Below are 15,389 nucleotides of genomic sequence, written 5' to 3' on the forward strand. Positions count from 1 at the left end.
AATCGTAATTTTGGATTCTATTTAAAAAAGATTGATTTTATTACGACATGCTATTTTTTCCATTCATTACCTTTGAGGATCAGTCGTGGTCTTCTAGACTCTACCAAGAGTCTGGACGAATTTGTTGTTTCATCCAAATGTGTAAAAAATCAACACGTAGAAACCCGAAACAACGAAAAAACTCCAAGAAAACATTCTTTTTTAAAACTTGTGCAGAAAATGAATTTTTTTTGAAAAAAATCAAAAACGCAACACGTGTCGGCGGCTGAGAACACCTCAAATTACATCATTTGAGAGTGACCATTGAAACGCTCATGAAGAAGTACTCCTGCTCCCTGATTTCGTCGAATATACAACCAACCACAGACGAAAATATGTGAGGGTCAACCTGGGCCGTGGCCTGCCCAGCGCTGGAGAGAGAGAGAAATTATACGTAGGCCCAGCCCACACCCTGACCGCTCACAGCACGCCACACAGCACGCAGCACGACAGCAGCCCACGGCACGCAGCGACGCACCGCTCAGTAGCGGAGCAGCCGCCGCCGGGCACCGTCAAAACATCCGCCGTCCGGCGCGGTGCCAGCCACCGGCCACCGGCACGCGCATCAGCCTCCGCCCACACAGCAGCGGCGCGACTCGGCGAGTGGGCCGAAGCCGACCCACAAGGCCCCGACCCTACCGGCACACAGCAGCGGCGAGCCAGCGACCCAGATCCCGCAACACCTTCGCATAGCTGCACCTCGGCGGTGCCCCCTTGGGAGATTTTGTGGCCAGGCGATGGCGGCGACGCCGCTCCCGCCCCCGCCTCCGGCCGACGGCCCGGCGGCGCTCCCGCCCCCGCCGGGGACGGACATGACGGGGATCTGCTTCCGCGACCAGCTGTGGCTCAACACCTACCCGCTGGACCGCAACCTCGTCTTCGACTACTTCGCCCTCTCCCCCTTCTACGACATCACCTGCAACAACGAGTCCCTCCGCTCGCGCCAAATCCACCCCCTCGACATGTCCCAGCTCACGTGAAACCCTAGCCCCCGCGCCTCCCGGCTCCTCCTCTCTTGCTACCCAATTCGCTGGAACCGAGGTTCACTATTTTTGCTCCGTTCGTTGTGGTGGTCGCAGGAAGATGACCGGGTTGGAGTACGTGCTGAGCGAAGTGATGGAGCCGCACCTGTTCGTGATGCGCAAGCAGAAAAGGTCCAACTCCGAGAAGGCCGACCCCTTGCTCGCCTACTACATCCTCGACGGCTCCATCTACCAGGCGCCCCTGCTTGGCAGCGTTTTCGCCTCCCGCATAGTAAAGCTCCCGAGCCATTTATTCTATTTTTTCCAGAAATTCTGCAGTGAGGTTTTATAGGTCGCTGACTAAGAAAGATGACAGTGTGAATATGTGATATAATTGTTGAGCTTTTTCATTCGCACAGTTTTTCAGAGATTTTGCCAATCACTGAGTTGCAGAGTGTTAGATTGATTAATTCCCCCCCTTGTCTGTTTCTGTAACATTTCAGAGCAGGGCTATGCATCATATTTCAAAAGCATTTTCTACGGCATGCTCAAAGTTGGAGAAGATTGGTAATGGTATGGTCTTCACATCTTATCTACTTCTTACCTCTTCTTTTACTTTTTTCTTACTTGATTAAACATCACTTATGCATGGTGTAGTTTTGGACAGTTGTTGTATTGCCTGCGAAATATATACTTGTATTAAACATTCAACTGATCTTATGCATTGTAGTTGTTCTTCGTGACTGGAAAAATGAAACTAACAAGCAGTGGCACATTTGGTCAGCATAATGCAGTAATTGGTTCATCATTAGGTTCACAAAAATAACAAGCCATATGCATTTTATCGAGAAATTGAGATTTACACCTAGTAGCAAAGTTTCACAATCAGCAGGTCCACCTAAAAGATGGTAACTCTAAAGTCATCTCTATTTTCTTTTCAGCGGGCCTGAATTTAATTCCTTATTTTCTCTGTGAGAAAAATAATCCAAGTTCCTTTTTGGTTTCTTGACAGATTTCCATGGTTAAACTAATTTCAAATAGCCAATTCACCTTTTCTCTCCAAAGATTACTTATTACTCTGTTTTTACTGGGCTAGGAGTTCGTATTTTCTGAATATCAGCTTACTAGGAAACCAGATGCTGCTCTATTTACTCAGTAATAAAGTCCATTTTTGTTATGTCCTTAAGTCAAGCTTCAGTTTCTAGCCTTGATTAAGGCGCTCTTATTCTCCAAAACCTACCAATTTCTGAAATCCTGGTACGAGCAGGATCCAGGATTCTGGGGAATTTGGTTTCTATTAAATGGTTCTCCAACTGCAGTGAGAACTGATCAGCGTGTGATAGCCGTTTATTATGCTATGGCATTTGCGACTATAGCCGGTGTGTTTGCAGCAGAGAGGCCGAATGCTTTTTTTTTTTTTTTTTTAATGATTGTGAACGAGATTTTGAGACATAGGTGTAGGTCTTTTGCAACTTTTAGTCGTACATTTTGCAAAATTATGAGTTTAGTCAGGTAAAAAATTATATGTAGGCATTTTTTTGGGTTTCTAAAAGTAAAGCTCCAAGAATTAAATGGAATACTAGCTAAATACCCACGCGTTGCAACGGGGACAACTTTATTCTAGTGGTTCAGTGTAGGAATTTTTTTATTTGGTTGAGATTGAGATATGCTGTGCGGATCGAATCCATCGGCAAAGGTAAGGAAAGATATGATGTGATTGAGATTGTGTATGTACAACTACGTGAGTTGATTTTTGTTATTTGCTTGCAAGGGATTTCTTGCTATTGGCAATTTATTTTATTTCTGTTGATTGTTTTGCACAGTATTTCTTTTCCCAGAAAGGAGCTGGGAGTCAGTTCGGAAAAAACTTAATGGGAGTCATCGCATGTTTTTGAAAAAAAAATCGGTGGGAGGGGTGGAAGTGAAACCAACAAACTCTTCTTTAATAGTAGAGATAATTCATTATTTTGTTGTTGCCAGTTTTCTTATATTTATTTTTCTCTATGTTAATATGCTTACTTAAATGTTCAAAGAAATCAGTTTTTGTTTGTGGGTTGGAAATTACTCCCTCCGTCCCATAATATAAGAGCGTTTTTGACTAGTGTCAAAAACGCTTTTGTATCATCGGACAGAGGGAGTAGCAGATAAAGTTTTGAGTCCATGTGAACTTACTCACTGTTTGGAACAAAATAAAATCTAGCATTACAGATTGTTGATTAAACTACTACTTACCTCGAAATTTGATAATCTGTAAAATGATAGTTAGCACTTTGGTGTTGTTCATGCAAGATCACCTGCAGGAAATTGGTTCCTTGCCGCTGTTGTACATCAGAACTTACTATGTTGCTTCTTCTTATGTTACATTTTTTTTATCTACTGCAAGTTGCAAAACAGAAGTAGCATAACTGGAATTTTTGTTTTGTTATTTACAGCTGAAACAGAGGCTGATGCGGCAGCTTCTGAATCAAAGGCCCAGAAGGAAACAATTGACTTAAAGGAGTTGAAACGAGTTGATCACATCCTCATGTCTTTGCAACGGAAGGTAACACCATTTTTAGTTAGCAAAACTTATTTCCTGTTACTTGGTCATGATGGTGGCCGTTACACAAAAGAAAGTTGGGGAGACATACGTAGGCACATGAGATGTACTGATGCACCGTGTATGCCCCCAAGAAAGTTGTGTCTGATGCATAATGGACTAACAGCGTTTTTTCGAACTGCATGCGAGTTCTGCTGCTGTATCTTACTCCAAGTGTGTTGATCAACCTGCCTTGTCAACCATTTGCTAATTACTCCAGACTTCTGACACATTTCTTCGCAGCTGCCTCCTGCTCCTCCCCCTCCACCCTTTCCGGATGGTTATGTCCCAACAGAACAAGAGAAAGGGCCAGACGATCTGTTGGCCTCAGAGGCATTGCCTCCTGCAATCGACCCCATCATTGATCAAGGGCCAGCAAAAAGACCAAGATTTCAATGAGATTGTACCGTCGATCAAGTAAACCGACTGGCACGATAATGTCATGTATTGCAGATCGTAAGTAGAGATTTGCAAATTCCTGAGCTGGGAAGGTGCAGACCATTGTCTGAATGTACACTTCGACTTGATCCTTGACATTTAAGGCCAGTTTGTGGTTTTAAAACTCCCGATACATCATGCTCACAGCAAATATCGCTGCTCACAGCACTTGATACATCAATAGACTCATACATGATGGTCATCGCCGCTCCACCCACATCCAAAGCTGCTGAGAAAATGAGAGGCTTGTTACTTTGTTAGATGCTCTGGGGCTATACTGGACACTTTATGTACTGGATAAAACTCGTGCCCAGAAGAAAGTCGATGTCCCTGGAAAGCTGACCCAGGCTCACATTATCATACGCATTGTTGGCGAGGTCCTATTTGAGTACCAGGCTTCTAATGTCAAGCTTCGCGGAGTGACGGAGGGCAATTGTTTCATCAGCATGCAGGGCGTCCGCAGCTTCTGGGATCGATCCTGCCGCAGCAAAAACTACGTCGACATTGCTGGAAAAACGCCGCGTTCGTGTTCACTTTAATCACTCCCACCGGTGGACGGACACCTGCACCTCTCTGTTTGCGCAGCTTGGACCGTTCGTTTCGGCTTGCAAAATTCTGCCCATTCAGCAGACAGCCTCCTCACATGAAACGGAAGTTTGTCTAGTGTCCAACTTCGTTATAGATTTTCTGGTTCCACCGGTCAGAGCAGCCGCTGACATCATGCTATATACGGCAACTCTAGGATTCGTGGTATGAGCAACTAACTGAGGGGTAGCGCTCTACGAGCAAGTACAATAAGGTGACATAAACAGGCTATAAGGATTAGAATATTATATTCTTGCTTAGTTGGAGGAGAGAGAGGAGGAGAGAAAAGAGAAGCTGACTCTTCGTATCTGCAACAAGAAACCCAAAACGCTTTGTGAGATTGTAAGTTGGGTCAACTATTACTAAAATAATACACATTTAAAATTTACTATTGTATATGCCGGCTATTAGATTGACTCTATATGACATGACAACTCCTTATAACCGATTGTTGGTTGTATTATTAACCATGCTCTACTTGACACACGCTGAGAGTGTTGTCATGTGCCACTTGGCAATCTCTCAGCCGTCGTCATGTGTTATATGTTGGACGCTTCCTTGTAATTTATTATTATTATTATTATTATTATTATTATTATTTATATAAGTTTTTTGGGTTTTAGATGTTTTTTCCTGGTTTTTTGCTTTGTCCAGCCTTTTCAATCCCTTTTTGCGTGTAAAAGTGTTTTTTTTTTGCATGAGACACATATTTGCTTTTTATGAAGGCACAGACTTACTTTCGCAGAAGACATTCAAAAGATATGTATTTTTTTTCTATAGTGAGAGACATTTGCTTCGACTCCACTAGAGATACAATCACGCCTCTCGAAAAAGGGAAAAAGATGTTTTATTTCTTTTGTGGAAGAAAGATATTTGTTCTCATTGAGTCATAGACTTGGTTTCGCAAGAGGCACGACTGTGCCTCATGAAAAAGAAAAAAATGTGTTTTTTCTCTTCCATGATAGACACATATTTGTTTTGCGTGGAGGCACAGATTTACTTTCGATCGGACGACACATTCCTCGCCTTGGCGGGGCCTGGGGCGGACAACAACTGCTTCTTCCTTGGGGGCGCTGCCTCGCGAGGCCTAACATCTCCCTCGCCATCCGAATGCTCGGTCGCAACCGCTTTGTAGGCACGCTCCAGGGAACGGGCCGCATCCTTTTCGTCGCAGGCGATGGCGATGATGCCGCTGCAACCAGGCGTCTCGTGGACGTTATAACCATGGTGCGGTACCGCCATGAACTTGGCCAGTCCCGGCTATCCCAGGGCTGCGTTGTACGGTAGGCCGATGTGCGCTATGTTGAAGTCAATGAACTCGGTGTGATAGTTGTTGCACGTGCCGAAGGTCACAGGTAGGCGGACTCGCCCCAGGGGAACAGTAGAACCATCGGTCACTCTTGAAAACGGCTTGATAGACATCAGCTGGTCCTAAGGCACCTTGATGGGGTTATAGTCCTAGGGTAGGGTCATAGGCCTGCCCTAAAGGTCCAACCCAAGGACTACCCCTCACAAGGGACAAGGCCCTTAGTCAGTTCCGACTGAACTAAGGAGTTCCCTTCATCGAGTCGGTAACAGATCCTCGACCGTCCAGTCGGAGATTAGCATTCGGAGTTTATCAAACTAACCGACTGGATTTCACTCTGTGCATCATGACCCCCCCGGAGGAAAACGGTCATACGTTTCCATGTGCCTTAATTAGCATTTAAGACGTACGTTACCTGTAACGTAGACATTTATTCGCCACTACTCCACCCCTGTGCATCGAACTGTTGTGGAGGGCAGCGCACTCTATATAGGCCACCCTCCCCGTCTGGTGCAGGGGTTAGCAATTCACTGTATTCAATATTTCACTCGACAACAAGCTCCCTGAGCACTGAGACGTAGGGCTATTACCTCCACCGCAGAGGGGCCTGAACTCATACAACCTCGCCGTAGCTAAGGCTCTGCCCATTCCTTTCGTACCCTACACATCTACTGTCAGGCTTATACCCACGACAGTTGGCGCCCACCGTGGACTTCCAGAGCGCTTACCACGCAATTCTGGGCCGCCCAGCGTATGCGCGTTTCATGGCCCGTCCGTGTTACGTATACTTGAAGCTGAAGATGCCAGGCCCGAAAGGTGTGATCAGCATCACGGGCAATCGACAGCGGGCCGAAGAGTGTCTGCAGCAGGGATCAAGAATCGCCGACCAGCAGATGGCCGTCCTCGAGCTTGACGAGTACAAGAAAACAGTCGACCCCGCTGACTTGATGCGTTCGAAGAAGCCAGCTTTGGAGTCTGCATTCCAGTTGGCGGGAGAGACGAAGAAGGTCAGCATCCATCCGACGGACGCCACTGCTGCCCCGACGAACATCTCCACCACCCTCGATCCTAAATAGGAAGCCGAGCTCACCCAATTCCTCCGTGAGAACTGGGACATCTTCGCATGGAAACCCTCTGACATGCCAGGTGTACCCAGGGAGTTGGCTGAGCACCGACTGCATGTGGATCCCACCGCTCGGCCTGTCCGAGAACGCCTGCGTCGGTCCGCCGCGCATAAGAGGAAGGCAATCGGAGAAGAGGTGGCCAAGCTGATTGCAACCAACTTCATTCGCGAGGTTCACCACTCCGAGTGGCTCGCCAATGTTGTCATGGTGCCCAAGAAGGAAAAGTCGCTCCGAATGTGCATCGACTTCAAGCACCTCAATAAGGTCTGCCCGAAAGACCATTTTCCGCTCCCCCGCATCGATCAAATCATCGATTCGACTGCGGGTTGCGAGCGTTTGTCATTTCTTGATGCCTACTCGGGCTATCATCAGATCCGTCTGTATGGCCCCGATGAATTAAAAACAGCCTTCATCACCCCATTCAGGTGCTTCTGCTACATCACTATGCCATTCGGTTTGAAGAATGCAGGAGCTATCTTTATGCGCATGATCCAAAAATGTCTCCTCGACCAGATCGGTCGGAATGTGGAGGCGTATATGGATGATATCGTAGTCAAGTCACGCAAAGGTTCCGACCTGCTGACTGACTTGGCAGAAACATTCGCCAACCTTCGTAGGTACGATATCAAGCTCAACCCTGCCGAATGTTCATTCGGCGTTCCCAGCGGAAAGTTACTCGGTTTCTTCGTTTTCGAACGAGGGATCGATGTCAACCCCGAAAAGATCGGGACCATCGTCCGAATGGAGAGGCCGGTCAGAATACACGATGTTCAACGGCTCACAGGTTGCCTAGCGGCTTTGAGCAGGTTCATCAGTCGACTCGGCGAGAAAGCACTTCCTCTGTACCGACTCATGAAGAAATCAGATACTTTCGAGTGGACAGACGAAGCCCAAGTCGCGTTCGACGACCTCAAAGTCCTACTTTCCACCCAGCCGGTTCTTACTGCTCCGCTCAGTAAAGAGCCCCTTCTTCTGTATATCGCGGCTACAAATCAAGTCGTCAGTACTGTTCTTACAGTCGAACGAGAAGAAGAAGGCAAAGCATACAAAGTTCAGCGGCTAGTGTATTACGTCTCCGAAGTCCTGACTCCTTCCAAGACCACTCGGGATTTACATCTATGGGATTTACATGACTGCGAAGAAGGTAGCCCATTATTTCCAAGACCACTCGGTATCTGTTGTTTCAGATGCCCCGTTGTCGGAAATCCTCCACAATCGGGACGCATCAGGCCGAGTGGCGAAGTGGGCAATGGAGATGTTGTACTGCGATATCAAGTTCGAGGCCAAGAAAGCTATAAAGTCTCAAGCCCTGGCCGACTTCATAGCAGAATGGGTAGAGCAATAGCAACCGACCCACATCTACTCGGCTCATTGGACAATGTTCGTTGATGGGTCCAAGATGTTGAATGGCTCCGGTGCTGGCGTTGTGATCGTATCGCCAAAGGGAGACAAACTCAAATATGTGCTACAGATACACTTTGATTCCTCCAACAATGAGGCAGAGTATGAAGCTTTCCTTTATGGACTGCGTATGGCCATCGAACTCGGCGTCCGTCGCCTGATGGTCTATGGCGATTCAGATTTGATGGTTAATCAAGTGATGAAAGAGTGGGACGTCAGGAACCCCACCATGACCACATACTGCAATGCAGTGAGGAAGCTTGAGAAGAAGTTTGAAGGTCTAGAACTCCACCATGTTCCGCGACTGAAGAACCAAGCAGGTGATGAGTTGGCAAAACTCGGATCCACTCGGAGACCAGTCCCGAGTGACGTCTGCCTCGAGCACCTCCACCTTCCCTCAGTCAAAGAAGATCCTTTCACAGAGGAACCAACACAACCAAAGAGCTCGACTGATCCGACTGAAGTCAACGTACCTGCTGTGGTTGATCTGATCATGGCGATTCTTGCTGTCATCCCCGATTGGACTGTGCCGATCATTGCATATATCCTAAGGCAGGAATTACCAGAAGACGAAGTCCAGGCCAGGCAGATAGTCCGCAGGTCGAAGTTGTTCACTGTCATTGATGGCTAGTTGTACAAGGAAAGCGTTTCACGCGTTCTTCAACGATGCATCATCTCCCCAGAGGAGGGACAGTTAATCCTGGAAGATATTCACTCGGGAACCTGCGGTCATCACGCCTCTTCGAGAGCGATCGTCGCCAAAGCATTCAGAGCTGATTTCTTCTGGTTGCAGGCAAACGAAATGGCTAAAGATATGGTCGACCGATGTGAAGGCTGTCAGTTCTACTCCAACAAGTCCCACAAGCCAACATCTGCGTTGAAGACAATCCCTCTTGTGTGGCCGTTTGCAGTATGGGGATTAGATACAGTCGGTCCATTCACGACAGGCCAAGGAGGATACACACATTTGTTGGTGGCAGTCGACAAGTTCACAAAATGAATTGAAGCCAAGCCCATCAAGAAGCTCGATGCCCTAACAGCCACCAAGTTTGTTAGGGACATCATCTCCAGATTTGGTGTACCTCACAGCATAATCACGGACAACGGGACAAACTTTGACTCGGACAGATTCAAAGGTTTCTGTGCAAGCCAAGGTATCCGAGTGGATTTTGCTTCCGTGGCGCATCCTCAATCCAATGGACAAGCAGAGCGGGCGAATGGACTTATTCTGCAAGGTTTGAAGCCCCGACTCCTGCGAGAGGTGGGAGATGCCGCTGGCGCATGGGTCACCGAACTACCTTCAGTGCTTTGGGGTCTCCGCACAACCCCGAACAGATCTACAGGGCGATCACCGTTCTTCCTCGTTTACGGAGCAGAAGCAGTCCTTCCGAGTGACTTGTTTCACAATGCTCCACGAGTAAAACTCTTCTCCGAAGCTGAAGCGGAACAAGCAAGGCAAGATGGAGTGGACCTTCTAGAGGAAGAGCGCGAGATGGCACTGACTCGCTCAACCATTTATCAACAAGATCTGCGGCGCTTTCACGCACGCCACGTCAGGAGTCGCACGTTTCAAGCAGGCGACCTGGTGCTCCGAGTGGATCAACAAAGACCTCACAAGTTGGCTCCTGCCTGGGAAGGACCCTTCATCATCTCCAAGGTGCTGAACAACGAAGCATACAGACTCTACAACATCGACAGGGAGACAGACGAGCCGCGAGCATGGAACGGAGATCTCCTGAAGCGCTTCTACACGTGACCGTCGACTGAAGTGATGTAAAGAACAAGTATTGATGAAATAATATAAAGCAGATTGAGCTTTTGCAGATTCAGAATTCTTCCGCGGTCACAGACTCCGGTCTAAAAAATAAATAAAAAATTAGCTGCGATCCAACATCGCCTAAGTTCTAACTTTCTCCGAGTGTGCACTTAACGTCACACTCGGGGACTTAGCTGCGATCCAGAATCGCCTAAGTACTAACTTTCTCCGAGTGTGCACTAAACGTCGCACTCGGGGACTTAGCTGCGATCCAGAATCGCCTAAGTACTAACTTTCTTCGAGTGTGCACTAAACGTCACACTCGGGGACTTAGCTGCGATTCACAATCGCCTAAGTACTAACTTTCTCCGAGTGTGCACTAAACGTCACACTCGGGGACTTAGCTGCGATCCAGAATCGCCTAAGTAATAACTTTCTCCGAGTGTGCACTAAACGTCACACTCGGGGACTTAGCTGCGATCCAGAATCGCCTAAGTACTAACTTTCTCCGAGTGTGCACTAAACGTCGCACTCGGGGACTTAGCTGCGATCCAGCATCGCCTAAGTTCTAACTTTCTCCGAGTGTGCACTTAACGTCACACTCGGGGACTTAGCTGCGATCCAGAATCGCCTAAGTACTAACTTTCTCCGAGTGTGCACTAAACGTCGCACTCGGAGACTTAGCTGCGATCCAGAATCGCCTAAGTACTAACTTTCTCCGAGTGTGCACTAAACGTCACACTCGGGGACTTAGCTGCGATTCACAATCGCCTAAGTACTAACTTTCTCCGAGTGTGCACTAAACGTCACACTCGGGGACTTAGCTGCGATCCAGAATCGCCTAAGTAATAACTTTCTCCGAGTGTGCACTAAACGTCACACTCGGGGACTTAGCTGCGATCCAGAATCGCCTAAGTAATAACTTTCTCCAAGTGTGCACTAAACGTCACACTCGGGGACTTAGCTGCGATCCAGAATCGCCTAAGTACTAAGTTTCTCCGAGTGTGCACTAAACATCGCACTCGGGGACTTAGCTACGATCCAGCATCGCCTAAGTACTAACTTCCTCCGAGTGTGCACTAAACGTCGCACTCGAGGACTCAGCTGCGATCCAGAATCGCCTAAGTACTCACTTCCTCCGAGTGCGCACTAAACGTCGCACTCGGGGACTTAGCTGCGATCCAACATCGCCTAAGTACTAACTTTCTTCGAATGTGCACTAAACGTCGCACTCGGGGACTCAGCTGCGATCCAGAATCGCTTAAGTAATAACTTTCTCCGAGCGTGTACTACTCGTCACACTCGAAGACTTAACTGCGATCAAGAATCGCTGAAATGGGAAAGCTTCCCGCGACTGTATCCTACAGATACACTCGGGGACTCAGCAGACCCTCATTGAGGCTCATGTGGATGTCAAGACCATTGACAATTACATGAGTAGCAGACCCTCATTGAGGCTCATGTGGATGTCAAGACAACTGACAATTACATGAGTAACAACTCGCTCCGAGTGCAACATGTCCGTCGCACTCGGGGACTTGGCTGCGATCAAGAATCGCCTAAGTACTCTATTACCTTCGAGTGTATCCTATAGATCCATTCGGGAACTCAGCAGACCCTCATTGAGGCTCATGTGGATGTCAAGACAACTGACAATTACATGAGTAGCAGACCCTTATTGAGGCTCATGTGGATGTCAAGACAACTGACATGGGTAACAACTCGCTCCGAGTGCGGCATATCTGTCGCACTCGAAGACTTAGCCGCGATCATAAATCGCCTAAGTACTCTATTACCCTCGAGTGTATCCTACAGATCCACTCGGTGACTTGGCAGACCCTCAGAGAGATTCACACAGATGTCAAGGAAACTGCCAATTACATGTTCCGCATGTTTGCCATTGGCTTCACCAAGAAACGCCAAACAAAACTCGAGCCAAAATTGCAACAGAAGAGCAAACGATTTGATTCAAATTCGAAGTTCACCTAAAGATGGTTCACTCGGTGCGGATCAAGCTTACCCACATCGAACCAAGAATGTGACGGCTAACAGAAGTGGCCAAGGTTTCTTACAACCAACACTCGGCATACCGAGGTAAAAGTTTTCTTACGCGTCGTCCGGATTGGCGCCAGGACTGGAGGGCTCCACGAATGTGTCCAAGTCGATCCCGTCGGCGATGCGGGTGGCACTCTCAAGGAAGGTTTCCATGAAGTCTTCGAATCGAAGTTTCTTCGTGTTGGCGACCTTCAATGCTTTCAGCTTCTCCTCACGCACCTCCGTGCAATGCACTCGGACCAGGGACAGAGCAACGTCTGCACCACAGCGAGCCACAGATTTCTTCCATGACTGCACCCGGTTTGGGACCTCCTCCAGTCGAGTCATCAAGTTTTCCATCTCATGCTGCGACTCATCTTCCGGCCAAAGCTCCTTGTCGATCCGGCCGACGACTTCTCTCAGTCGACCGATGAAAGGACCAACTTTGCCCATGCGAATGTGCGCTGCGAGAAGATCTCGATTGGCGTCCTTGCCGAGTGGAATGTTCTCGCGAATCGACCGCTCCACGTCAGCCGCTTTAGCTTCAGCGTCCATGAAAAAATCTGCAAACACAGGACAAGCAAACAATAAGCGCCGAGTGTAGCGCACGTACCACAAGCACTCGGAAAAACATGACTTACCACCCAGACGCGTCATCATCTGCCGAGCCCAGTCACCGACGTATTTCTCCTGCGCTATACACCGCTTGTTCAGCACATTCATTTGCCCCATCAGATCAGACCTTTGCGCCTTCATCTTCTCAACTTCAGCAGTCAGTGCCTTGTTCGCTTCACGAGCCTGTTCCAACGACTTCTCTCGTTCCACCAGAACCTCCTTCATACCAGCCATTGCAATCAGTGCCGTATCCAGCTCACCGGCAAACTGAACCTTTTCCGCCCTAAGAGTCTCGTATGCTGCCCCCATCTCACAAGTTTTCTGCCAGCCAGCACCAAGAGACGATCAGACAAATCCAACACGAAAAAGTCTAAGTTCTTCAGACCCCTGCCAAAGCAAGCAGTCAACAGCGGTCTCGGGGACTACACCCAGTGGGTTCACTGAGAGTGACCCCACTGGCATGAAACTCAAACAGGTCTGCCCTATTGAGATACATGACAACACCTACGCCTACAAGGCTAATACTACCCGACCTGAGTAAAATTACTCTCGGGGACTCTTACAGTAGGTGCACTCCGAGTGCCCCAACTGTTAGCAGTTGACCATATTATTTACGGATCTGACAAAGTCAAAGACAATATGCATAAAGACAACTGCCGGTGCAAGCACTCGACAGAAGTCTCGGGGACTACACCCACTGGGTTCACTCCGAGTGAACCCATTGAAAACATCATACGGTATCCGAGCACACCCAGTGGGTTACAAGAGAAAAGTAAATACTTACTAGCCCACTTACTCGGATATCGTCCCGCAGCTCCAAGCTCCGCTGGTACAAGGGTGCGATGGAGTCGTACGCCTTCTTGGCTTCTCCCGCCATCAGCTCCGCTTGCACCATGGCCCCCTTGGCCGCTCCCACCTGATCCTCCGGGAGGCGCTGGACGTTGAACTCGACATTTGACGGGCCTGGCATCGTTGGAAGCTCCTTGGGCATCCCAAGGCCCGCTCCAGTCGGTTGAGCAGCCACCAACGCCTCCTCAGTCGGCGGCATCGCCTCAGTCGGCGGCACGTCCGCGGCGAGAGCAGTAACTGGCGGGACAGCCTCAAGGACAGGCTCCGCAGCTTGCTCAGGTCTCCCCTGGTCACCCTCATCCACATAAATCACCCCTGCCAGACCGAACAGTGCGAGATCTCAAAAAAAGAAAGGGGCAAGACCGAAGACAGAATTCGCGATGCGATAATATAAAACTTTCGGAATCGCTACAACGCACCTGGCTGGGACGAGACGACGTTGTCCGCGTCCATGGGATCATCTTCCTGGCGCGCTAGAGAGGTGGTAGAGGTGGCAACCCTGTCGAGTGAAATTCATTCGACCATCAAACAGGAGTTCAATCGAATATCAGAAGAAGAACAATGCACTTACGTTGAGGTGACGGGAACAGTGACCCTCATTCGCGACAAAGCCTTCCGAGGTTTAGATCCGCTCGGTTTAGCCGCCTTGGAAGGCTGACCCGCAGGCTCAGCAGCAACGTCCCTGGTCCTCTTGGTGCTCCGAGCACTCGGGACCACGGGAGCAGTGGGCGGAGCACCCGAGGATGCTGGAGGGGCCGAGGGAACTGCAGGTTCATGTCGGCGCTTGGTTCGGTGCTCTGGCAGCGGGGGGCGGCGAGTCCTGCTCTTCGTCTTCCTCCTCCTCCTCTCTAGACCCTTCCTCCGTTTCCCCGCCGTCGGAGGCATACTCGGCGCTCTCCACGCTGCCCTCCTGGCTGCCCTCCTCCTCCTCCTCGGCCGGGTTCCCGTTTGAGACAGGAGAAAACCAATTGGTCCACTTCTGCATAGAATGCAGTCGGCGACATCAGACGCCAGGCAGAGATTCAAGAAAGCAATAAAACTAAGATAGATACATGCACTCGACAAATGGTACTCACCTGGTTCGGAGGAGGATTGTCCGTGCAGAAAGCCCTCACTCGTTGAGACCCTCTGGGGTTCTCACAGGCGCCTATGATCTGGAGCACCCACGACGCCACCTTCTCCTCGGTCACGCCCAAGACGTTGGTCCGAGTGGAGTCTTCGGGCCCCGTGTAGTGCCACATGGCGTGGTCGCGAGCCTGCAGTGGTTGTATGCGCCGACCGAGGAAAATCTCCAGCAAATCTATGCCGGTGACTCCCCTTCTGACGACATCTACGAGTGCGTCGACCAGAGGCTGGATGTCGACCTTCTCCGCCTTCGTGAGCGCAAGCTGCTTAGGCGGAGCGGGTCGATCTAAGCTAAAGGGAGGCAGCCCTGTCGTGGCATTCGGGCAGGCAACGTCCTGGCAGTAGAACCACGTCGATTGCCAGTTTCTAACCGACTCCATCAACTGAAGGGCAGGATAACTACTCCTACTCTTCTTCTGGAAACCTAAGCCTCCGCAGAGCTGGAGAAGGTGTGTCTTATCATCCGACTGGTGAAGTCGTTTGATAGTTTGGGATCTAGCAGAGAAAATATGTTTGAACAGCCCCCAATGGGGAGGACAACCGATGAAGCACTCGCACAGGACTATGAAAGCAGAGA

General features: G+C 49.2%; 1 protein-coding gene across 1 annotated transcript; it reads left to right on the top strand.

Moving 5' to 3' along the window:
• Positions 1-481: 481 nt before the first annotated feature.
• Positions 482-4,141, top strand: LOC123410497 (mediator of RNA polymerase II transcription subunit 6). The gene is made up of 5 exons (XM_045103444.1): positions 482-1,015; positions 1,119-1,293; positions 1,505-1,574; positions 3,434-3,543; positions 3,823-4,141. The coding sequence occupies exons 1-5, from the start codon at positions 777-779 to the stop codon at positions 3,976-3,978; spliced, it is 750 nt and encodes a 249-aa protein (XP_044959379.1). The 5' UTR covers positions 482-776; the 3' UTR covers positions 3,979-4,141.
• Positions 4,142-15,389: the final 11,248 nt, after the last annotated feature.

The sequence above is a fragment of the Hordeum vulgare genome, chromosome 7H (assembly GCF_904849725.1).
Source record: "Hordeum vulgare subsp. vulgare chromosome 7H, MorexV3_pseudomolecules_assembly, whole genome shotgun sequence".
Taxonomy (NCBI): domain Eukaryota; kingdom Viridiplantae; phylum Streptophyta; class Magnoliopsida; order Poales; family Poaceae; genus Hordeum; species Hordeum vulgare.

What these genes read in the sequence shown, in the direction of transcription:
- LOC123410497 (XM_045103444.1), top strand. Translation starts at nt 777, where the DNA reads ATGGCGGCGACGCCGCTCCCGCCCCCGCCTCCGGCCGACGGCCCGGCG. An exon ending in GCGTTTTCGCCTCCCGCATA is followed by an intron (nt 1,294 to 1,504) that starts GTAAAGCTCCCG and finishes GTAACATTTCAG; the next exon opens with AGCAGGGCTATGCATCATAT. An exon ending in TCATGTCTTTGCAACGGAAG is followed by an intron (nt 3,544 to 3,822) that starts GTAACACCATTT and finishes ATTTCTTCGCAG; the next exon opens with CTGCCTCCTGCTCCTCCCCC.